This window comes from Pleurodeles waltl, chromosome 1_2 (genome assembly GCF_031143425.1).
Source record: "Pleurodeles waltl isolate 20211129_DDA chromosome 1_2, aPleWal1.hap1.20221129, whole genome shotgun sequence".
In the NCBI taxonomy this organism is placed as follows: domain Eukaryota; kingdom Metazoa; phylum Chordata; class Amphibia; order Caudata; family Salamandridae; genus Pleurodeles; species Pleurodeles waltl.
In genome coordinates this window covers 1,133,531,529-1,133,557,741 of record NC_090437.1, presented here as the reverse complement: position 1 = coordinate 1,133,557,741, position 26,213 = coordinate 1,133,531,529, and the positions used below count along the sequence as shown (strand labels likewise).

General features: G+C 49.2%; 1 protein-coding gene across 4 annotated transcripts in view; it reads left to right on the top strand.

Moving 5' to 3' along the window:
• LOC138248803 (uncharacterized) overlaps positions 1-26,213 on the top strand; it is a 254,919-nt gene that overhangs the window by 55,460 nt on the left and 173,246 nt on the right. For all 4 annotated transcript variants that reach the window (XM_069202737.1, XM_069202746.1, XM_069202719.1 and 1 more), the window contains exon 2: positions 8,462-8,544. In XM_069202737.1, the coding sequence (XP_069058838.1) occupies positions 8,484-8,544 (61 nt within the window). In that variant the 5' untranslated portion in view covers positions 8,462-8,483. The remainder of the gene's footprint in view (positions 1-8,461; positions 8,545-26,213) is intronic.

Genomic DNA, 26,213 nt, shown 5'->3' with positions numbered 1-26,213 from the left:
TACACTTGTGCTACCTCTTCTCCTTCTCCTGGGACTTTGCTGTACCCTTCTAGCTGGTACTTGGGTGGTCAGTGTCTCCCTGGGGTATCTCTTGCCCTGCACTCACCATCTTGTGTTTGAATTTGCATGTTTTCTTGCTTATGCGTTGTTTTTTAACACTAATGCTGTAAAAAATGGCGCTAACCCATTCTGCGCAATAAATACGTGCAGCAAAGTGGTCTAGCACCACTTTTGCTGCATTAGCAAAACTTTCCCTAAAGACATGTCACAATGGTTACCGTAATTTATTATGACACTAACCATTCCTCATCGACATCGTGCATCGTTTTTAAAATATGGTGCATGGATGGCGCTATGGAATTACATTAGCTTGCGTTAAAAAAAAAGGTGCAGAACTGTGCAAGCACAGTTCTGCATCATTTGTAATAAATATGGCCCCAAGAGTATGGGTAGAATATGAGGTATCAGCTCAGAGGTGAAATATCTATGCTACCAATATCAAAGTTCTGACATAGAACAAAGGGTGTAGAAAAGATCTCTAACTTTGGCTGGAAAATTGAAACAAACCTCTCCACCAGTTCTACTAAAGTAGAAGCATATGGATACAGCCCCAATGTTACTGCTGAGGCAATTTAGGAAATCAGAGAGCTGTGCTATGGGGAAGAGAGATTATAGCCTTGTTATGATCAGTGACTGAACTGGTACAAAACCCAAACAATCTAACTCACAAAAGTGGACTGGTTTCTGGGAGAAATGTTTGCCTCACATCTGGTGGCTTAGCTCAAGCACCAATGTCTTTCTCAGAGAAAGTGAATGTGATATGTATGCAACAACTAGCCAACCAGCAGTACAGTTCAGAAATATAGAATGTCAAAGGTCCAACTTAGTTAGAAGTACAAGAACATAGGGCCAGATGTAGGAAGCCTTTTGCACGTCGCAAACTGCGAAAAACGCAGTTTGCGACGTGTAAAAGGCTTAATGCGATGCACAACCTCAAATTGCGAGTCGGTACCGACTCGCAATTTGAGGCTGCGACTCGCAAATAGGAAGGGGTGTTCCCTTCCTATTTGCGACCGCATCGCCATGCTGAGTTGGTTTGTGACTGCGAATGCGGTCGCAAACCAACTCGCAGTTACCATCCACTTGAAGTGGATGGTAACACATTTGCAAAACGGAAGGGGTCCTATAGACCACTGCCAACTCTGAAAAAACCGAAACTAAGGGCCGTATTTATACTTTTTGACGCAAAACTGCGCTAACGCAGTTTTGCGTCAAAAAAATTAGCGCCGGCTAACGCCATTCTGAAGCGCCATGCGGGCGCCGTATTTATTGAATGGCGTTAGCCGGCGCTAGCAGACCGGCGCTGCCTGGTGTGCGTGGAAAAAAACCACGTACACCAGACAGCGCCGGCGTAGGGGGAAAATGGCGTATGGGCGTCTTAAAATGGGGCAAGTCAGGTTGCGTCGAAAAAATCGTCGTAACCCGACTTGCGCCATTTTTTTTCGACGCCCATCCCCCATCAACATGACTCCTATCATTGTAAAGATAGGAGTCATGCCCCCTTGCCCAATGGCCATGCCCAGGGGACTTATGTCCCCTGGGCATGGTCATTGGGCATAGTGGCATGTAGGGGGGCACAAATCAGGCCCCCCTATGCCACAAAAAAAAAAAAAAAAAATACGTACCTGAACTTACCTTAATGTCCATGGGATGGGTCCCTCCGTCCTTGGGTGTCCTCCTGGGGTGGGCAAGGGTGGCAGGGGGGGTCCCTGGGGGCAGGGGAGGGCACTCTGGGCTCATTTTGAGCCCACTTGTCCCTTAACGCCATCCCTGACCCAGGCGTTAAAAAGCGGCGCAAATGCGCCGTTTTTGGCCACGCCCACTCCCGGGCGTCTCTTTTGCCCGGGAGTATAAATACCACGTAAAGGCCTGGGAGTCATTTTTTAAGACGGGAACGCCTCCCTTGCATATCATTAACGCAAGGAAGGGGTTCACGCTAAAAAATGACGCACACTCCGGGCACTTTGGCGCCCGAAGCGTCTAACGCCAGAGTATAAATATGGCGTTAGTTGGCGTTAGTTCTGCGTCGAATTTGCGTCGAAAAAAACGACGCAAATTCGGCGCAACCAGAGTATAAATATGGCCCTAAATGGTTTCGGAAGTTTTTTCGTTTTGCAGCTCGTTTTCCTTTAAGGAAAACGGGCTGCAAAAAGAAAAAATAAACTGCTTTATTATGCTATTTAAAAGCAGTCACAGACATGGTGGTCTGCTGTCTCCAGCAGGCCACCATACCTGTGAGTGCTTTGACTCGCTATGGGGTCGCAAACTGTGACCCACCTCATTAATATTCATGAGGTGGGTCTTTGCGACCCCATAGCGAGTCGCAGAAGGTGTCTGAGACACCTTTCTGCATAATATTTTGCGATTGCAAATTGCGAGTCGCTCTGACTCGCAATTTGCAACTCGCAAAATTTTTTTTTGCTACATCTGGCCCATAATTAGGAAAATGAAGGTATGAATATAAAGAAAACAAAATATATCCCATTGGAAGTAAACATTCAATATCTTCTTATTTGCAATACAGAAATGTTAAAAATATGTCCTTCATATGGTTGTTTTTACAAAGACCAAAGTTGTTCCATGAGTTCAGCAACAGTGCTTCTTCAAATCTCGAGAACCCATTACAGGTTAAAGTTCAAATCTTAAAGTTGTCAGTTAAAGGGTGTCCAGCCAACTTATGTCCACAAGAAACATCCATTCACGCTTGGTTCACTTGGATTTTTGCAGTCTGAATGCCGCTATCTCTGAACCTTCTGTAACCTCCACCTTCAAGGAAAAATTCTAAGAGGCACACAGCCTTTACTGGAAGGACCTTGACCACCCAGGGTAATATCCTGAGAGTCAGACTGCACTGTTGTGCAGAGGTTGACTCAGACAGGAGTGTGAAATCATCCAAACAGACAGTATGAACCAATAATCATCAAACATGACATCAAATAATCAATATAATCAATTGGAGGCAGTAATTTGAACACACCATGACCTATGTGGCCATGAATCACCACACCGGTTTAGTAATATTTAAACATGTATTGCATTTTAGATTAACAATGTTAAGATTACGTAAATCATGCACAAGTCCAAATGATGGAAATACAGAAACATCACAGGCTGTCCAGAACACCTGAAGACTCTCAATCTAATCAAAGCATTTATCATTAAACACTCCAAAAGAACCATGCAAAATAGCAACAGAATCAAGTGGAAAATAGAAACAACATACATTTAGTTTGTGCAGTTGAAACAATCAAAATCAATGAATAAAAAGTCCACTTTAGATATTTGATCAGGCATCCCTAACTAACACTCTCATTCGAAAGCATGTGTGGGCTTCATGCTTAGAGCAGGCGTTAAATGGAGGCTTCCATTGGTAACAATGGGCCTCAGGGTGCTTTGCAGGATTAGCGTCGGTATTTTTTACGCTAAACCTGCAAAGTGCTGGACTAGTGTAAAAAGTTCTGACGTTAGTCCCCTAACTACTGCCCCGTATTTTAAACACAGCGCACACATGGTGGCGTTAGGGGGGGCACTCAGGGGAGCAAGAAAAGTGGTGCTGCACTGTATGCAGCAACACTTTTGTTAGGTATGCCCGTCAGTGCCCTGTGAGTAGATTTACTCACACACAAATATTTATGAGAGCTGTAGCATTTTCATCATTCGCAGACTTCAATGCTCAGCGAGGTTGATGGACCCTTTGACCCAGCAGTAGAGTGTGGTCGAACCATCAAACAAATTTCAATTTCAATGCAGTTAATTTAAGTAGTATGACCCATTTGGCCACACAAGGAAAACTCTTGTCAGGACTAAAGTTATGGGGATTTATTACACACTCAGGATTAAATTCATGTAGATTATTCTCAATACGAAATTATAAACATACACTATCACCAAAGGTTGCCCAAGGCATCGAAAGAAGTTTAGTGGAACTAAACTAACAAAACTAAACATTCAATAACCAAAATACAGAACACTAAAAGAATTAAGTGTGGCAGAAATAATAAGCATTGCTCAGGTTAGTTAGCATGAATCAAATAGCCATTAACAATTTTCACTGATTCAAAAGGGAAAACCCTAATGTGGCAGAATCAGGAACTAAAATGTGTGGGTCCAAAACACATGCAGGCAAAAAACAAAATGGACAAAAAGAATAAAAAGAATTTGGAGAAAAGAAAATTCAGACAGCTAAAATCTAAAATCTCCAAGAGGCTCGGTATACAAAGGTTTTTAATCAGCAAGAGTTTAGGTCAAAAGGCATGTGCAATTCTGCAGCATCTTCTGTAAATATGGCAACTAACATCAGATCTTTGCTCTGACCAAAGTGGAACTAAACACTGTAATATTAAAGTTCATTAAATGATTTGATTCACCAGGGCAATCAGTCCTCAATACATTACTGGGGCATTATCCAATAATAATTGATCAAACAACTCCAAACTGCAACATACACCTCCATTTGCAGGACCGTCATGGGAACATCTTCCATCTATGAGACTCCTTGCAGGTTTGAAACAATTGTATAAAACGGCAATCCATGTTCCACAATGTTCCATTTCCAAGGCCACTGAAATTCAACTTCTGTACATTTAAACTATGAGGTCTATTACTAAAAGGTAGACTTCTGATGGGAACAAAATCTGAAAGGAAGCTACATTATGAAAAAATAAATCAGCATTCCTACACAGTCATGAAATGCAATTTACAGGCCTCACTTGAGCTTACACAAGAAAAATGTCATCAACACGTATAATTAATATGTTTTAATAAAACAATTACTATGCACATTTGTAAATTCATCTTTAATAATACTTCAATAATAGCATGTTACATTTAATTTAAACGTGCAAGAATTCTGTTAATACCCTTCAATAGATATAACTAAATTTTTTCTATTTATGCACACAAATATCAACCAATAATCATTAGAAATTCAATTCAGTTTGATGTATTCTAATAGTCTACAGTCTAAATTACATTTTACATTTCAATACCACTTTAGTCTTGTTAACTTTTGATTTAATTCAAATACCACCAGAGTCGAACTCTGCATTATAAAAAGACACATTCATAAACATGTCAATGCATTTCTCTACGTTTTAAACTGTTAGTACTCTGATTATCATAAGGCATAATTGTCACATTCTGATGACTTTTGTGACACGGGGGACACCACTAAATTTCAGGCTCTATCAGTCTCTCCTTTGATGGCAAACTACACCATCACAAAATAGACCAATTCTCATTTCAATGACACAGCTCAAAATTTCAAAGTCTTGTTCCAATAAGGTCTGTTATAATCTTCCAACCCCTTAAGGTTACAATAATATATGCTCCTCCTAGTCTTCCTTTCTATGTCTTTCCTCCTCTGTCTAGTTTTTGCTCTTTTCTCATTGAGTCTCTTGATTAGTTTGTAAGTTCTAAATGCAATTAAGGCAGATAAAGTTGTTATCAACAGGGGTCGATAGATTATATTTGCATGCTTCTAAAACCTTGTTGTATTGTTAAGCCAATGCAGTTTTGTGAGTGGTGTTCATTGTCACTATACCTGCAGTTTTTACATCAAAAGGTGTGGGTGGGGAATAAATTGTACATTTGAAGTAAAATTTTATGTTGGAATTGGTTCTTGTAATTCCTATTTAAATGAAGGTAAAAGGACGAGGTGAAAGCATTAGAGCCTACATTCAGCTATCAGAATCAGCAATTAAGTCATTACTGGTTTCCCCAAATTACGTCAGGGAAAACTTATTGTTAATTAACATTCAGAAATGTTGAGGCCAAGGTGCTATTTTGTCAAAGAGATCCATCAGTTGAAAGACGCTCTTAGTGGCAAAATTACTTACAATATATTCCAACTGTAAATAAGTTTTCACTTATGTTTTGGTAGTATTCTTTAACATCACATTTACATTTTGTGTGTGTTATAGCTCCTCCGCAAGTGCATTAAAGCACAATTTTTCTGGCACTTGTGTGCTTTATTAATCAAATAAATAAACAATAAACAACATAAATATAACATTTTCCCATTAGCACTGCTCTTTTGGACAGCATGAAGGAATCAGGTGCTCTTTCATTTTATATAGCTATAATTGCATACTTGTAGTGCTTTATACCCTCTTGAGGAGCCAAAGTGATTGATGGAGGGGAGAACACTATAACATGAGGAAGTGCTTGGTTGGAAAGATATTGTATTTGAAATGTGGTCTATGTAGGAAACATTTTGGTATTGTGCTTCAGTGAACAAAGTGGAGCTCTTATCGTATTTGGTGACACACATCAAGTCTGGATGAGTTTGTGTCCTTGATGCTTTACCAATTTTAAGATACTCTGCTTTTCATCTTCATAATTATATCCTGTTAGGTTGAATGGCCTGGTCTGAAAAGGGGTGAGGTGCAGGTTGAACACGAGTGGAGAAATGATTCCGCCTTGTGGTGGCATTTATGTTTTGTGAAATTTGGGTTTAGAATTCAATCAACCTGTTTATTATAAACCACTCAATCGCTCACTACTCATATTTTTCATTTTGTAAATAACAGATGATACTATAAGCCAATTGATGGTACTCAATTTAAATACCATGGAAGGGTTTAGAGCTGAGGCTCCCTTGTTGGGATGCAAACTCTTGACCTTCTGACCTCTACATCTGTCACTGGTGAGTGTTCAGTTCACTAAACAATCCTCTCTGCATCAAATGTGGCAAACTACCTTACACAATAAGTTTTCAGACACACACCCAGCTGATCCTGTCCCTCACCAAGGACACCGATAAGACCAACCTCCACGAAGGAATGAAGGGCATCGCCGAATGGATGAAAAACAGCTGCCTGAAACCGACCACGCATGCAACCTGGGTTTCATCCTGGACTCTTCACTATCTATGACCCAGCAAGTCAACGCCATCTCCTCCTTCTGCTTCAACACCTTCCGCATGCTCCGGAAGATCTACGAATGGATCCCCACTGAAACCAGAAGAACAGTCACCCAAGCCCTTGTAAGCAGCAAACTGGACTACGGCATTGCCCTCTACGCGGGAACCACTGCCATACTCCAGAAAACACTGCAACGCATCCAGAACGTCTCTGCACACCTCATCCTTGACATCCCTCGCCACTGCCACATCACAGCCCACCTGAGAGACCTACATTGGCTCCCTGTCAACAAGAGAATCCCCTTCAAACGCCTCACCCGCTCTCACAAGGCACTGCACAACACCGGACCAGAATACCTCAACAGACGGCTCGCCTTCTACACCCATACCCGACAGCTTTGCTCGGCCGACGTTGCCCTCGCCACCGTCCCACACATCCACAGAACAACCACCAGTGGCGGATTGTTCTTGCACCTCGCCGCCAAGATGTGGAATACTCTTCCCACCCACCTGCATCAGACCAAGGACCTCCTTACCTTCAGGAGACATCTCAAGACATGGCTGTTCGAGCAGTAGCCACCCCTCCCCCCCAGAGCCTTGAGACCCTCACGGGTGAGTAGTGCAATTTACAAATTCCCTAATTGATTGATTGCGCTGGGCTCAGTGGAATGGGACTTTTGCCAACTTATTTTCGTCTTGACCATGAGATACTGTCCGAATAAGTTAACTGAGGCACATTCTATAGGAATTTTAAAGGCCATACATTAACAAGGGCAGAGTGTCACAAGTTTGACGGCTTGATAATTTATAGATGGTTTATTTCACATAAAAGGAGTGAGCTAGAATGTAAAATATGTTTTCGTGAATATGCTGCTAGTTGTCTTAGCCCAATGTTCAGTGAGGTCTTGTGGGTAGACCGCTAAAAAGAGAAGTTCTTCCACCCACCTACAGACATATCATATGTAAAATATATGTTATGACTGCTGATTTAACTACACCAGCGGTTCTTAACATTTTGACGTCTGTGGTCTGTGGACCCCGATTGAATCATTACTGGAATCTGGGGACCCCTACTGAGTCATTATTGGAAGCCGGGGACCCCAGGCATAAGCAATTTCTATGATTTGAACCTCAAAACAGTACACAAAATACAAAAAAAGTATACACCAAAAGAATGCTCTAATATTGAAATATTTTGTGTAATTCACAATCAAATATAGAAAACGTTTTCAAATTTAAAATTTTGCTCCTTTATTTGTATATACTTTATTAATTTGAATTTATTAATTTGAATATTATTTATTTTAGTACAACAGTTATAGACGTATGAGTAGGCCTTGCAGACCCCAAGGGATCCTCATACCATAGGTTAAGAACCACTGAACTACACATTTCAAATATTTGAGGAAAGAAATATCTGGCCCTTGAATTTGTAAATATTCCTCACTCATCTGGTTAATGCACATTATTTCTGCCTCCATCATTTAATTGTGTTACGATTCTATGCATTCTAACATGATATGTTTTACATCAAAACAGGTGGTTCTGGAAACCGACAAGTATGGCAACAAATATATGGGTTCCATGGACTACTGACCCAGCAGAAGTCACTTATTATTCAGGTAGTACATGTCACTTATTATGCACCTGGCAAAACAAAATGCTATAAAATGGAAATGCCTGGTGTTCCTGTAATTTGCATACTGTATGTTATATTGCATGGGCAAGCATTTCTCCACCGACTGTCTTTCACACTCTTACGAGCATATCTCCAATGTAAATTCTGAAGTGCATGAACTGCTGAACTTTCTTCCTAGTTATCGTGTTCTTCCGATGGGCTTCTAGAAATAAACTTATCAAAGGGTAACAAAACTTGTACCTTGAAGATGAAGAATGACTTTCAGGTTACCTTTGGAGAAACACTGATCAGCAGAGCAATTAAAGTTTCTGCACAATGTGTGACAAATGAATCTAACAACCTCCGGTGAGTTTATGACTACGACACTGTGTATTGTATGGTTCCCTATCCCGCAGATGCTGAAACAGTTATCAGACTGGGGGTGCCGCCATCAATCTTACCTGAAGCCATAGGGATTGTGAAAAGTCCAAGGGTAACGCAAGCGTAGCGGATGAGCCATGCACATTCTGCAGCATAGTGGTAAGGATGTTGCACTATATAGTTGGTGGTGCATTTTGGAGCACACTGTTGCAAATATATTATTAAAGCATGGCAAGGTAGCGGATTCTCATTTATAAACAGCACATTTTTTACTGAAATGGCCACTACATTTGCACATGCATAAATATTTTACTGACAAAACTATATAGCGCACAAATGAGAATGTGTGGCAAACAGGGTTCCGTAAATATCATTTGCGCGTCACCAAGTAAAGCGTCTTGATTTGTTTTGATCCTATTAAAATCTTAGGTGGTCATTCTGACCTCGGCGGTAAAAGGCGCCTACCGCCGGTCAGAAATCCTCCATAATCCCGCCGCGGTCGCGGAAACCCGCCACGGTCATTCTGACCCGCAGAAGGCAAACCTCCGAAAATCCGACAGCCACAACAGACCGCCAGACCAGCGGTCGGCGGAAAAGTGGAGGTGACAAAACCTCCACCGTCACGCCAACAGAAATACGCCCATGCCATTACGACCCACGAATCCACGCGGCGGTCTTTCAAACGCGGTATTCCATTGGCGGGACACACCGCCGCGGTCAGAATACACACAAACGAACAAAACTCAGCCACATTGGCCGATTTGAATACCACACACCTGATACACATACACACACCACTCCCACACACACAATACAATATAAAACACACACCCACATCACCCACAAACCCCTACGACCACAAATTCTGAAAGAAGGCCAGAGCGAGACACCACCATCCACAAACTAGCAGCCACAGCCACTCCACACCATCACCCACACACTATCCACACACAAAACAACACACACCACCACACTCAACACACTTAACTACACATACTCCACCCCACACATCATACACACCACCCCATGGCACCCCAAAGACACCCCCGCTTCTCAGACGAAGAACTCAGGGTCATGGTGGAGGAAATCGTTCGGGTAGAGCCCCAGCTGTTCGGCACACAGATCCAATACACCAGCATTGCCCGGAGGACGGAGCTATGGCAGAGGATTGTCGACAGGGTCAACGCTGTGGGACAGCACCCCAGAAATCGGGAAGACATCAGGAAGCGATGGAACGACCTACGGGGGAAGGTGCGTTCCATGGTATCCAGGCACAACATCGCCGTGCAGAAGACTGGCGGAGGACCCCCACCTCAACCCCCACAATTTACAACATGGGAGGAGGAAGTCTTGAACATCCTGCATCCTGACGGCCTCGCAGGAGTCGGTGGAGGAATGGATACTGGTAAGTTGAAGCTTCGCTACTGCTTCCCCCCCACCTGCATGCCAAATCATACCCCAACCCTCACCCCCATCCTCGAACCCCACCCTCACCCCCACCCCCATCCTCACCCCCACCCTCACCCCCACCCCCATCCTCACCCCCACCACCATCCTCACCCCCACCCCCAGCACACCTATTCCCTGCCAATGTCTCACCATCACAACCCACACATCCAAAAACCTAGGCCTGCATGCGTCCACTAAGCATGGACACCCATCACCAAAGCATGCCCAATGCATATACACATCCCCCCCACAAGCCACCCTCACCAAAGCACCCACACACGAATGCCAGCACTTGGGGACACGGGAACCCACAGATACACCCATATGCCACACATTGAAACTATAACCATACCTCTATACCCCTGCAGGACCCGACCGTCAACACACCGCCGCGGAGGGCCCAGAATTCTCCACACCCCCCACCCAAGAGGCCGTCAGCGATGACAGCAGCTCTGTCGACCTGGACACCGATGACCAGCCCGGACCATCGGGGACCTCTGGACAGTCGGTTCCCCTCACACAGGCCCAGGCCACTACAGACCCAAACCCCTCTGGGAACACCAGCACAGCTCCCACCCAGCGGGCCCATGCCTCTGTCTCCAGGGCGCGTCAATCTGCGGTGTGTCTACCACTACAGGGCACCCAGGATAACCCACCACCCCAACAACAACAGGGACCTGGGGGCAGTGGTAGTGGGCACACCGGCCAGGGGGCAGAGGCCCAGGGAAACAGGGCAACTCGGAGGGCAGTTGTGCGACAGGGGGGGGACGGGCCCAGGGAACCCACTCTCCACGAGGCCCTCACCACCATCATGGGAGCATACAACCGCTCCCAGGAGACGATGGCGACGGTACTGGCCCGGTTCCAGGAGATCCAGGTACTGCAGGAGGAACACTATCGGGGGTACAGGGAGGACATCAGAGCCCTCACCTCCACCCTGGTTACCATGGTAGGGCTGCTGCAGGACCTCATCAACACCAGGACGGACACTCAACAACACCCAAGGGCCCCTGCCACTAGCCTGGACCAAGAACAGCCAACCACCTCCGCCGGCGCTAGTGGACAGGAGGCCCCCGCACAGCAGCAGCCCACCAGACCCCCACCTCCTGCAGGAGAAGAACCACCCCGCAAGAGGGCCCTGAGATCTCGCAAGAAGACAGAGTAGGATGTCAAGACCCCCGCCAGCAAAGGATACCACCTGATGTCATCCCACTGTCCCACATTGTCACCCTGTCCATCCTTGAACTGCCCATGCTCCATCTCTCCACAGGCCTCTGGACAATGCACCTGTGTGACTGTTACTCTGGACTCTGCCATGGACATTCCTTCACCATAGCCCCCACCCACTTGAAACCACCCATCCCATTTTGAGCACTTAAATAAACACCTATTTTGCACAAAACTATCTGGAGTCTGGCTGTGATTTCAATATATTGTAATTGACATGACAGTGCAAATATGTCCTTGTACATAGTGAAGTCAACAAACAGCTGCCACAAAGCTGTAGTCCATGGGGAAACGAAGCACAGGACTCGTAGTGGGGACCCCAGATCTGAAATAGGGAGGGAAAAGCCACAACTCAGTCATCATACACTGGGGCAAATAGACAGGCAGCAGAGATGCAGGAGAGTAGTTCACATTTACTAAATTATCTTTGAATTGTTACCTGTGTCCTATTGGAAGTACTGTTCAATGATTCTGTCCCTGTTGTCTGTTTCAGCCCCGTCGTCTTCCTCCTCGTCACTCTCCTCAGGTTCCACCGCTGCCACAACACCACCGTCTCGACCATCCTCCTGCAGGAAAGGCACCTGGCGGCGCAAAGCCAGGTTGTGAAGCATGCAGCAGGCCACGATGATGTGACACACCTTCTTAGGTGAGTACATTAGGGATCCACCTGTCATATGCAGGCACCGAAACCTGGCCTTTAGGAGGCCAAAGGTGCGTTCGATCACCCTCCTAGTACGCCCATGGGCCTCATTGTACCGTTCCTCTGCCCTGGTCCGGGGATTCCTTACTGGGGTCAGTAGCCACGACAGGTTGGGGTACCCAGAGTCCCCCAATAGCCATACACGGTGTCTCTCTAGCTGTTCCATCACGTAAGGGATGCTGCTATTCCTCAGGATGTAGGCGTCATGCACTGACCCTGGGAATTTGGCATTTACATGCGAGATGTACTGGTCAGCCAAACACACCACCTGGATGTTCATTGAATGGTAACTTTTTCTGTTCCTGTACACCTGCTCCCTGTCTCTTGGGGGAACCAAAGCCACATGGGTCCCATCAATGGCACCAATGACGTTGGGAATATGTCCAAGGGTGTAGAAATCACCCTTCACTGCAGCCAATTCGCCCACCTCAGGGAAAATGATGTAGCTCCTCATGTATTTCATCAGGGCAGACAACACTCTGGATAACACCTTCGAAAACATGGGCTGAGACATCCCAGAAGCAATTCCCACTGTTGTCTGAAATTAACCACTTGCCAAGAAATGGAGTACTGACAGGACCTGCACCAGAGGGGGAATCCCTGTGGGTTGGCGGATGGGGGACATCAGGTCGGGCTCCAGCTGGGCACACAGTTCATGTATAGTGGCACGGTTAAGACGGTAGGTCAGGATAATGTGGCGTTCTTCCATTGTCGACAGGTCCACCAGCGGTCGGTACACGGGAGGATTCATCCGTCTCCTCGCCAAACCCAGCGGACGGTGCCTGGGAAGGACAACATGGAGCACACAGTCAAGCAACCCACAGGTACGTACTCACAGCTAGCACAGTAAACGATTCCCTATGCAGTGAATGGCGTGTCTGAGTGGCTATGCAAGGCCTAGGACTGGGTGACGCAGTTGAAATTGAGCCATGTGGACCCTCGAAATGGCGGCTGCCTGACCTGTGAAGTGTGACAATGGGATGTGAGGTCAATGCGCTGGCGTGTCACACCGCGGCGGGCGGCGGGCGAAGACCGCGGCGCGAAGCCGCATTGGTTAACATTGAAGCCTATGGGTTTCAGGAGCCAATGGCGAAGGGCGCCGGCGGTGGCGGTACGCACCGCCGCGGTACGCACCGCCGCGGACGTGACCGCCATTTTCTATCTACTTATCCACTTGCGACTTGAACTTTCACAGGAGAGGACCTATACTGCAAGTGTTGCTGTGACCTCGGTCTGGAAGGGACAATGGCTGCTGCGCCTGGGGAAAGGGCCCCTGCCTTCACTGGAGAGGAGTTGGAGAAACTTGTGGATGGGGTCCTCCCCCAGTATGCGCTACTCTACCGTCCTCCAGACCAACAAGTGAGTTTAATTCAATCTGGATTTGGGGCCACTGGCTGGCTTGGGGGCCTGGCGGGGGCCTGGCGGGGATGGGGGGCATGTTGGGGCTGGCGGGGGGCCTGGCGGGGATGGGGGGGCATGTTGGGGCTGGCGGGGGGCCTGGCGGGGATGGGGGGGCATGTTGGGCCTGGTGGGGGGCATGTCGGGGGGCCTGGCGGGGATGGGGGGCGTTGGGCCTGGCTTGGGGGCCTGGCGGGGGGCCTGGCGGGGATGGGGGGGCATGTTGGGGCTGGCGGGGGGCCTGGCGGGGATGGGGGGGCATGTTGGGCCTGGTGGGGGGCATGGCGGGGGGCCTGGCGGGGATGGGGGGCGTTGGGCCACTGGCAACGAAAATGCAGACAAACTTGAACGTGGTATTTCTCCCTCCCTGTAAGTGTCACATAGGTCCGCGCCCATGAGAAGATCGGGATTTGGCGTGCCATCGCCAAGGAAGTCCGGACCCTGGGGGTCCACCATCGACGGGGCACCCACTGCCGCAAGAGGTGGGAGGACATCCGCCGCGGGACCAAGAAGACCGCCGAGTCTCTGCTGGGGATGGCCTCCCAACGTAGGCGGGGTGCCTGCCGTCAACTGACCCCCCTGATGTTCCGGATCCTGGCGGTGGCCTACCCTGATTTGGATGGGCGCGTGAGGGCAGCACAGCAGACACAAGGGGGTGAGTACAAGCATTATCTACTCTGTTGTCGCGCAGTGGAGGTGTCTGGGTGGGGGAGGAGGGCTGTGGGTCCCCCTAGGCCAGGGCGATATCTGTAGGCTGGGCACCCCCGTAAGCCCCTGTGTCCCCAGCCACCACCCTCAGTAGTTTGTCAGTACAGCCATCCCTGGGCCGTGTCATCCATGGGTGCAGTTGTCAACTCTAGGCGTGTAGGGCATGTACCACGGAATGCGTAGCGGACCCCAAGTGCGCAACTTAGTGCAGGGGGCATCTGTGTCTGTCATGTCCGCTAACTGTACCGGAGATCCATGTACTCAATATCCCTTTATTTCTCTCTCCCCCCCCCTTTTTGTTTGTCTTTCTGTGCTTGTGTGCATCAGCATCATCAGGCGGAGGAGAAGTGGCATCGGGGCAGGAGGGAGCTGCATCTCACATGGCCCAGGAGGGCCATGCCACAGAGTCAGACTGGACCAGTGAGACGGAGGGCGAGGGGAGCTCCACAACGGGGACGACTGGACCCTGCAGCAACACGGACACGTCCTCGGAAGGGAGCTCCCTTGCGGGGGTGGCACCATCCGTGCCCCCCGCCATTACAGGTACAGCCGCCACCCAGCGCACCATCTCCGCCCTCCCAGCAGCCCCTCAGCGTTCGCCCCGTGCCCGCTCTGCCAGGAAGCCGGGCATCTCCTTCGCCCCAGGCACCTCAGGCCCTGCCCCTGTTACCCCCGCTGCCCTCAGTGAGGAGGTCATTGACCTCCTCCGAACGCTCATTGTTGGGCAGACTACCCTTTTGAATGCCATCCAGGGGGTGGAGAGGGAGGTTCATCGCAGCAATGCGTACATGGAGGGCATTCATTCGGGTCAGACTGCCCATCAGCGATCGTTCCAGGCTCTGGCCTCAGCACTGACGGCAGCCATTGTCCCTGTCTCCTGCCTCCCTCTACTAACTCCCTCCTCCCAGTCTCCTGTTCCTCTGCCTGTCCCACCCACACCATCAGACCAGCCTGCACACACCTCAACACCCAAGAGAAGCTCATCCAAACATAAGCACCACAGATCACGCAGACATTCACACACGCAACATTCCGATGCAGACATGCCAACAGTCACTACCACCTCTGTGACCCCCACCTCCTCGTCTCCCTCCTCCCTCCCTGTGACGTCTACACTCACACCTCCATTCACCTCACCATCAGCCAGTGTTTCCATCACCAGCACACCCTCCACTCCAGTCCGCACACGTGCAGTCACCACCCCCACTGCCATTTACACGTCCCCTGTGTCCTCTCCCACTGTGTCTGTCACCCCCTCTTCCACACCACACAAACGCAGCCACCCACCCACCCAACAGCCATCCACCTCACGACAGCCTATCCCTCCTGCACCTGCACCCAAAGACAGCAAACGTGACTCACCTACAACCACATCCTCTCCCTCCACTCCCATTCCCACTGTACCTACCACTCTCCATTGTCCCAAGAAACTCTTCCTCGCCACTGCTAACTTCTTTCCTGACCCTGAGCCCCCCCCTCCTTCTCGTCGGGGTAAGAAGAGCACCTCAGCCACCACCAGCCCTGCAGCCCCCTTGACAAGGGTGCAGGGGTATTGGAGCCCACCAGCCCGCATGTCTGGATCTTCGCCCAGCAGCAAGGGGACAGCCAGCCCACCCCCTGGGAAGAGGAGCAGAAGGCGGAAGGGGCGCCGCAGGAGCCCGGCTTCTACATCCCCCCCGGACACCACCCAGAGACAGTCACCAGCCACAGCTCCAAAGGGAGGAAAGGGCCACAGACTCCCGACTAAGGAGGGCAAGGGCAGCAAGTCGGAGAGGTCAGGCAGCAGGCCTGCTGCCCAGGAGGAGCCCACCACCCCCATAGCCGCTGCCCAGGGAGGACCCAGCCCAGCTGGCCAGGAGGGCCCCACCACCCACAGCCCAGGTGGGCATTGAAGGAGCACCATCCCCGCTGCCCAGGAGGGCACCACCAGGCAATGAGCAGTTGGCCATAGACCGGCCGCCGTCTCAAGCCCCGCTGAACTGGGCCCCGCCGTCTCAAGCACCGCTCCGCTGGGCCCCGCCGTCTCCAGCACCGCTGAACTGGGCCCCGCCGTCTCAAGAACCGCTGAACTGGGCCCCGCCGTCTCAAGAACCGCTGAACTGGGCCCCGCCGTCTCCAGCACCGCTGAACTGGGCCCCGCCGTCTCAAGAACCGCTGAACTGGGCCCCGCCGTCTCAAGAACCGCTGAACTGGGCCCCGCCGTCTCCAGCACCGCTCCGCTGGGCCCCGCCGTCTCAAGAACCGCTGAACTGGGCTCCGCCGTCTCAAGCACCGCTCCGCTGGGCCCCGCCGTCTCAAGAACCGCTGAACTGGGCCCCGCCGTCTCAAGCACCGCTCCGCTGGGCCCCGCCGTCTCCAGCACCGCTGAACTGGGCCCCGCCGTCTCAAGAACCGCTGAACTGGGCCCCGCCGTCTCAAGCACCGCTCCGCTGGGCCCCGCCATCTCCAGCACCGCTGAACTGGGCCCCGCCGTCTCAAGAACCGCTGAACTGGGCCCCGCCGTCTCAAGAACCGCTGAACTGGGACCCGCCGTCTCAAGCACCGCTCCGCTGGGCCCCGCCGTCTCAAGAACCGCTGAACTGGGCCCCGCCGTCTCCAGCACCGCTGAACTGGGCCCCGCCGTCTCAAGAACCGCTGAACTGGGCCCCGCCGTCTCAAGAACCGCTGAACTGAGCCCCGCCGTCTCCAGCACCGCTCCGCTGGGCCCCGCCGTCTCAAGAACCGCTGAACTGGGCCCCGCCGTCTCCAGCACCGCTCCGCTGGGCCCCGCCGTCTCAAGAACCGCTGAACTGGGCCCCGCCGTCTCAAGAACCGCTGAACTGGGCCCTTCAAGGCAAGACCCGCTGAACTGGGCCCTTCAAGGCAAGAAGCGCTGAACTGGGCCCTTCAAGGCAAGAAGCGCTGAACTGGGCCCTTCCAGGCAAGAACCGCTGGCCCTTTGGCAGACGTGGCAGGGCAGGATCTGTCTCGGGCAGGGCTGCAGGATGTCCTCTGGCCAACATGCCTCCTCCAGTGGCAGTGGGGTCTGTTATGGACTGTTTGGACTGTGGCTTTGCACTCCCCAGGATGGCCCAGTGGGCAGGCCACCCACTGTATGGACTGTATGGACTGTGGCTTTGCACTCCCCAGGATGGCCCAGTGGGCAGGCCACCCACTGTATGGACTGTATGGACTGTGGCTTTGCACTCCCCAGGATGGCCCAGTGGGCAGGCCACCCACTGTATGGACTGTATGGACTGTGGCTTTGCACTCCCCAGGATGGCCCAGTGGGCAGCCCACCCACTGTATGGACTGTATGGACTGTGGCTTTGCACTCCCTAGGATGGCCCAGTGGGCAGGCCACCCACTGTATGGACTGTATGGACTGTGGCTTTGCACTCCCCAGGATGGCCCAGTGGTCATGGAGTCCCCTCGTGGATCTGGCGTCGTGTACTCAAGTGGCTGAGGTGCCCCCCCTTCCCTTCCCCCTGAGGTGCCTGTCCTATTTTCTTTCTGATGCCCCTGCAGTGTTCTCTCCGTGGAGTTCTTGTCGTGGGACTGGGCCTTGCCCCTTTGCACAGGACCCCTGTGGTCCACGGACAGTGGTTGGACTACATTTAGTAGCTGTATATATTTTGTACATAGTTTATTTATTTATTGGGATTACTGGTGTCCATATTTCAATATATCTGTCCGTTTATGATCTCTTCTTTTGGTCTTTGCATTATTTCGGGGGGGGGGTTTGTGGGTTGTGACAGTGATCTGTGGGAATGCATTGATGTGTGTGTTGTAGTGGGTATGGGTGGGTGGGTGTGTGCCGGTAATCTTTTCCCTCCCCTGTGTCGTAGGTGCAGTACTCACCGATGTCTTCCGCGCCGCCGGGCGTGCTCCTGGTACATGAGCAGGTATAGGAGTGCGGGGATGACCTGCAACTCGGGTTCCATACTGCCGGAATCTCGCGTGGAGTGCGTAGAGGTGAGCGTTTTCCCGTTCGTAGTCTTTTTATCGGCGGTGCTCCCGCCCCGGAAAAGGTGGCGGATTGGTGGGTCGTGATAGGGTGGGCGGTACATTGTCTGCCGCCTGGCTGTTGGCGGGGACCGCCGCGCTGTTTGTTTGTTCCGCCGTGGCGGGCGGAGTGTTAATGCGGCGGGCTGTGTTGGCGGTTCCCGCCAGGGTCAGAATTGCATATTTTGGACCGCCGGCCTGTTGGCGGCTTGGCCGCCGCATTATCACCGACCGCCAGGGTCAGAATGAGGGCCTTAGTTTCTATCACACTTCAGAATTAAAACTGTGCTTCATTTGTGCTCTCTTAACTGCCGACTCGCTACACTTTTTACAGCCTGATGTCTACATATTTTCTCACTTTACAACGAAGCACAGTATACCTAATCTAAATGAAGAATTTGAGAATTTATTGTGACTAACCCCAATAAGTGGTTCTGAAAATACTCAGGCCCATGTTTAAGAAAAAGTGACACATCAGAGTTGATGCACCACTTTTTCTGTGCTCCCCCCTACTGGCACCTAATGACACCATGGTTGCTCCGTATTTCAAAAACTTCGCAACATTGGGGGTCGTTAGCACAATAGGGTCAAAATGTTTGACGCTATTGTGGCGCTTTGCTGCACTAGCTTCAAAAGTTTTGACACTAGTATAGCAAAGTGCAAGGAGGCCCATAGGTTTCTATTGGACCGTCATTTTAACACCTGCTCTGAGCAGGCATTAAAAATTATACCAAAAATGTTGCATTAAAATCTGTTAAATTTCACTGCGCCATTTTTGCGGGCCTTCTGCACGCATTGTGCCACTTCTTAAATATGGCACAGGGAAAAGGCCACTTTAGTACCGCCTTAGCATCAAAAGAATTACACTATGGTGGAACTAAGGTGGTGCTAGGGGCTCTTAAATATGCCCCTTAGAGGGGAGCATAGCACTTTTTAAAGTAATGCTGTTGGGTTCTTGGGCTAGCGGGTGGCTAATCGCTGGAACGGGAGGCACAAGGTATTTGTGAGGTAAAAGAATGTTGGTTATGGAATGTGTGGTGTAAGAAGTGACAGTTACTGTTTCTCCTGCTGCCTCACTGGTCATTGAAGATGTACGCTGAATAATCACCTGTGAAACGTACCTGTCCTGAGTCTTCTTTGAAGTTGGAAGACATTGTTTAAAATGCCCTATACCACTGAGTGAAAGATTGAAGGCAAGAATATTATACTGAAGATGCCACACTCTCCCATAAATTGTTGCAACACAGAATTGAAGGAGTGGAATGGTATTTTACTGACATATGCCCCTGACAATAAAGATGTTGATGAACACAAGAAAAGATGGTATAAAGTTAACGGGGGGAGGTTAGTTTGCATGGTAAGATTTTACTTTAAAATTTGAATGAGCAATTTTTAGAAAACAGAGTATATGGATTATTGATATACTTCACAGACCAAATTGGGGTTATCGCAATGGATTAGTTAGGTTATTCTCATAGTGCATCCAATCTTAAGGTCATTAAGATGTAAACACTTCACCACCTGTGCTGATGGTTCTGGTTTTTCTGTGTATAAATTGGGTACTTTACGGAAGTTATCTGACTCTCACTATATAGTAGATCACATTGCCAACATCAGCTTGTGCTGAATATAAAAGGATATCGGGCGTTATCAGCCTATGAAAGCCTACCCGTGTGGACCCTGAAGAAGGAATGAATATTAGCATTAAAATGGTGGGTCTTGGGTGAGGCATATGGAAGTAGAAGTTAGCGGTCTAGGTGTATTTTTTAAGAGTGTGGTGGTATTTGAGCATGTCCTTTTACTCTGTACATGCATCTCAATGGCCCAGTGAAAGGCTCCAGCAGAAATAGAAGGCCATTTTTTCTTGCACTGCTGCACATTTTTGAAATTTGAAATTGTTAGACCTGACAGCATTAGAGTGGTCCTAACTTTTTGCCTGCCACCTCCACTTTTTGGACACTGTTGTTGCTGATTTTAGGACTCTGAGCACTTTACCACTGTTAAACAGTGCTAAAGTGCATATGCTCTCTCCCTTAAAAACATGGTGACATTGGTTCACACCCAATTGGCTTATTTAATCTACTTGTAAGTCCCCAATAAAGTGCACTACATGTGCCCGGGGCCTGTAGATTAATTGCTACTAGTGGGCCTGCAGTACTGATTGTGCCACCCACACAAGTAGCCCCTTTACCATGCCTCAGGCCTGCCATTGCAAGGCCTGTGTGTGCAGTTTCAGTGCCACTTCGACTTGGCATTTAAAAGTACTGCCAAGCCTTAAACTCCCCTTTTTCTACATATACGTCACCCTTAAGGTAGGATCTGGGTAACACACAGGGCAGGGTGCTATGTAGGTAAAAAGCAGGACATATACCTGTGTAGTTTATATGTCCTGGTAGTGTAGAACTCCTAAATAAATTTTACACTGCTGTGAGGCCTGCTCCTTTCATAGGCTAACATTAGGGCTACCCTCCTATACTGTTTGAGTGGTAGCTTCTGATCTGAAAGGAGTAACAAGGTCATATTTAGTATGGCCAGAATGGTAATACAAAATCCTGCTGACTGGTAAAGTTGGATTTAATATTAATACTATTTGTAGAAAATTAGCATTTCTCTGCACTTAAATCCTTCTGTGTCTCACAATCCACGTCTGGCTAGGTTACTTGACAGCTTCCTTGTACATTTCACTCAGACAACCCCAAACACAGGATGCTCAGTCACACCTGCACACATCTGCATACTGAATGGGTCTTCCTGGGCTGGGAGGGTGGAGGACCTGACACTTACATTTGAAAGGGCAGTGGCCTGCCCTCACACAATGGACTGCCAAACCCACTACTGGGACCCTGGCAGACAGGATGGATTGGAAACGGGACCTGGTGCACTTCTAAGCCACTCTTTGAAGCCCCCCCCACTTCAAAGGCACATTTGGGTATTTAAACAGGGCCTCTGACCCCACCAACTTAGACACTTCTAGACAAGATACCACTAGTGAAGAAACTCTGAACCAAGACCTGCAACCTGCCACAAGGAACTGGCTGCCCAAAGGACTCACCTGACTGCTTTTCTGCAAAGGACTGCTGCCCTGCTTTTGCCCTGCTGCCCTCTAGCTCTGCTGAGAAGTGCTCTCCAAGGGCTTGGATATAGCTTGCCTCCTGTTCCTTGAAGTCTCAGGACCAAAAAAGACTTCATCCTGCAAAGAACTCTTTGTGCGGTGAAAATATGATGCACAGTCTGCCAGAAACGATGCACAGCCTGCATTGCGGTGAGACAATCACTGCACACCAACCGGAACGACACAGCCCGGCTCCCCGAGTGGAGATCAGCGCAGCGTCAGCTTTGCGCCCGGAACTTTGATGCACAGCCCACTGGATCGACGCAAAGCTGAGCCAGAAAGACGCAGCCCGACTTCCTGTGAGAAGAATCGGCGCAGCGCTTTGCATGCAACAGAAATTTCCACGCAGCGCCCACCGGATCGACGCAGCCCCTGTGACTTCATCCTGCATGCCCAGGATTTCTCTGCATCGTGCCCGGGGCATCGGAATACCTCGCAACCCGAAGACGATCAACGTGTTTGCACCAGAAATCGACGCAAAGCCTTCCCTGCGTGAAAACGTATCCACGCATCGTTTGTGTGCACCAGAGAAATCGATGCAGACCTCCCCGTTTTCCACACATCTCCTCCTCTACAGCTCCTTGCAGAGACTTTGAATGCAAACCAGGTACCATGTGCTTGCAAGAGACACTTGTTGCTTTTTAAGAACTAAAGACTCTTTTTATCCTTTCCCAAAGTGATATTTCAACGTGTACTTATCAAATCTTGATCGTTTTGACCTGCATTTAATCAGATAAATATTCTATATTTTTCTAACCACTGTGTGGTGTATTTGCATGCTGTTATACTGTGTTATTGCATGATTTATTGCACAAATACTTTACACATTGCCTTCTAAGTTAAGCCAGACTGCTCAGTGCCAAGCTACCAGAGGGTGGGCACGGGATAAATTGGATTGTGTGTGACTTACTCTGACTAGAGTGAGGATCCTTGTTTGGAAAGGGGGTAACCTGACTGCCAACCAAAGACCACATTTCTTACAGAAATGGATTGAAATAATGGAAGGTTTTCAACCTGCTGAGTTGTGCAGCTTGCTGCTTCAGGCTGGAGTTTGAATTGGGGTGAGAAGCTGGCTTGGATACCAGTAGTTGGAACCTGGATATAGTGCGGTCATCAGACCACATGCAGCGTGTACCCGGTTATATAAGGCGAGAACTACATCCAGCGTCTTGACTTCACTGTTTGTTCGAAGGACTTGCCTGGGAGAAAATAATTCTATGTCAGGACCGGAGGCTCCGATTATGCGTCCCTTTCTTTACTACACATATTACAGCAGCCAGTCAGATACAATAATGAAAAAACTACAATAAAACCACAAATCTCATGAACTCCAGTTTGTGAATCACATGGGCCAATCCACAATCATCTGGCCCTTCAGTAGTCACTACCACCATCTTAACCTCCTCTTTCTTTGCTGCTTGGCAGCCAGTTAAGTCACGCTTTCTTCTTCATTGTGTTATGTTGATATTGTCATTCAGCTAACTGTGAGCGCATATTCTAAAGCGTGTTTTGTTATGACAACTGTGTGGCTGACGACACCGGGTTGCGGGCCATCAGCAGAGCTTAGTGTCAACATAAGCATTCCTTCGGAAGCAATCCTTAAACATTGATTGGGTTTTTCCTTTTCAGGGGAGCGCTTCGGCCTCTGAGGCGGCGACACATTGTCGCACGCCTTACTGTTTTGTGGGGCAGGAGAGGGAGCACCACCATCTTGAGTCAGCCGCTAATCCCCAGTCTAGTCCTACGTGATGGTGGCACTTGCGCGTATGCGATGATTTGCGTGCACGTCATTTGAACGCTAGCTTGAGACTGAAAAGGCCGTTTACGGTGTGCTTTACCATTTTGTGAAAAATAATTACAGGAGAAAAGTCTATTTAAATTGTGCTACCTGGCTCACTATGCCCTGAGGCATCAGAGAGTGTCCAGGGTCGTATAAGTTGTGCATAGTATCTACCTAGAATGCTTGCAGGCGCCTCCCTCCATGCTTTATATTGCTTGCACCTGCTGGAGTTGCACTCACTCGTCATACAGTTCACAGACTGTTTTCCCTTGCTGAGGGGTTGCCCTCTCTAGACTGCGCTATGGATAATTACGACACTATGAGGAGGAGTTTGGGGAGATGCAAGAGATATCCCCTTCTTTTGAATAGAGTATGGTGGAGGCGTTGAATTCCAATGTCCAGCTCTCTGTGAACAAGGCTTTGGCCAAAGCCCGTGGCCCCCTGCCGTCACATCTTAAGAGTTTTGCGCGTCAGCAGCGCTGGTTGCCCTCGATCGTGGCAGCTGCAGAGACACCTCCCCAGCCACCTAAGCCTTCCAAAGGATAATCCAAGGCCTTCAAGCGGTTATCAGCTACCGTTCTGGATGAACATTGCCACAGTAATCCTCGCAATCAAGCGCCCCCCCTCGGATAACTCCTCCAACTATTCCGAATGGGCAGGTTCTGATTCCTCTCAGGAGGCATCAGATAGTGACCAGGAGGAAAAACCTGGTCCCAGCAGGAGGAAGCACCCGGACCGTGGATCAGACCAACATGCGCCTCTCAAGGTGCTACTTTCGATCCTACAGATATAGTTCATCCACGTTCCACCAACTGGACGCCCCTCCCGGAGGTGGCTAGCTATGTCCAGTCACACTTCCGACAGGGTTTCGACAAGGACATCAGGGTGAGGCTAGGTCGGAGTGTCCTGGACCAGACCTGGAGGGCAAACTTTCAGTTACACAAGAGGTGGATCCCACCATGGTGACTTTTATAAAGAAATGGGCCAAGGACCCCCAAAAAGGGCTGGACAGGGTCTGGCATTCCTGTCAAGATAGATTGCTGGACAATTTGGGCCCCATAACTAAGATCCTGGAGATGGGGGTCCAGGCTAAGGAATCCAGGGTGACAGTGGACACTGATGTCCTCAACGACCTCGCTTCCTCGGAGGCGGGTCCAGTGGCGCAGGGTCTCATATTTGATGGGCCATTTGTAAAGGACCTGGTCAAGTTTGCAGCAACGTATACCACCTTAGACAAGGCGCACCGGTCTTTAAAAAAGGTCTTCTGAAACCACCTTTTTGGCAGGGCCGGACAATACAGGGCCCGTTCGTCAGGCCGAGGTGTGTACCAGGGCTCCCAACGAGAAAACTTTAATCGCCCCCAGGGAGGTTGGCAGGACCAATAATCTGATCAAACCTTCTGCAGAGGTTACGGCAGGGGCTAGCAAAGCAGCAACTCTGAACCAGGATATTCCGATGAGTCTCACACCTTTATCAAAGGTGATTTTGGGGGGCAGGATCAGAATGTACATTCACAATTGGAGGTCACTGATTCAGGATCCCTACAAATCCCCGATACGGACAAACCCTCCTCAGGAATTATATTTTTCTAACAAGATTCAGACCTCATCTCAGAGGAAATTTCTGCTCTCAGGCAAAAAGGCACCATATGTGTTTCTACTCCCCATCCCGGGGGGATTCATCAGTTCGATATTTCTGGTCAGCAAAAGAAGAGGGGGATCTCGCCTTGTGCTCAACCTAAAGATTTTCAATTCTTGGATTGTCTATAGACATTTCAAGATGGAAGGTATTTATCTTCTTTGAGATCTACTGCAGGAGGGGGACTGGATGGTCCAGCTGGATCTGAAGGAGGCATAACTTTCAGTTCACATTCTTGCTCCCCACAGGCACTTTCTTCGGTTTTACTGGCGCGGTCAATGTTACGAGTACAAAGTCCTTCCTTTCAGTCTCTCCTTGGCTCCATGGTGTTTCACCAAGCTGATGAGACCAGTGGTAGAGGCTCTTTGGGCTTGCAGCGTCAGGTTAATCATCTACCTCGACGATATCCTCATTATGGCCCAGGATTCTCAGACAGTAACCCTGCATTTGTCATGGACAATTCTGCTTCTGCAGGGCCTGGGTTTCATCATCAATCAACCGAAATCCTGCCTGGTTTCCTTCTGGCAGATGGAATTTTTGGGATTCCGGATAGATTTGGTGTTGTCACAATTGATTCTTCTGTCGCAAAAAGTCAAATCGATCAAGAAGGAATTGAGAGCTGCACTGCAAGGCCAGGCAGTATCATTGAGGTCAGTAGCTTGGATTGTGGACCTTCTGGCCTCCTCCATCCAGGCCATTTTTCCTTGTCCCCTCCATTACAGGGCCCTTCAATGCCTCAAGATAAAACACCTTCAGAAGGGGTTGAGTTATTCGGAAGCCAGGCTGGAGATGAATTGGTGGTTAGCCCACATTGTGGCCTAGAATTGTGGTTCTAAAACTTCTGGACCCATGTAATTTGCTTTGCCACAGCAGTACGATTTTAGTATCAAAAGACCGATAATGACTAGTACACTAAGCATGAGCATTTTCGCTCAATTCCAGCAGCGTTTTCACCTCGAAATCGCCATTTTCGTCCTGCACTCGTGGCTCCCATTTTATACACGGCAGCCATTTTTAAAAGTTGCCCTCACATAGGCTTATAATACAGTCAGATTTGATTCCAAGGACACGTACACCTTGATTGACTTTTCTCTGACCTGGGCAAGCTGGAACCATTGCCTCAGGCCAAACCTGTTTGGTCAGTCCCTCTCCCAGTGGCCGAATCAGATAGCATCAAGGCACACCATGCCATAAAACCCTTATTATCGCTCACACACCCTGCCTAATCTTGCTCACACCTGCACCTGCTCTTTTCTTCTTCTTACTTTACGAGGGGGAGGTGCCCGTTTTTATTGG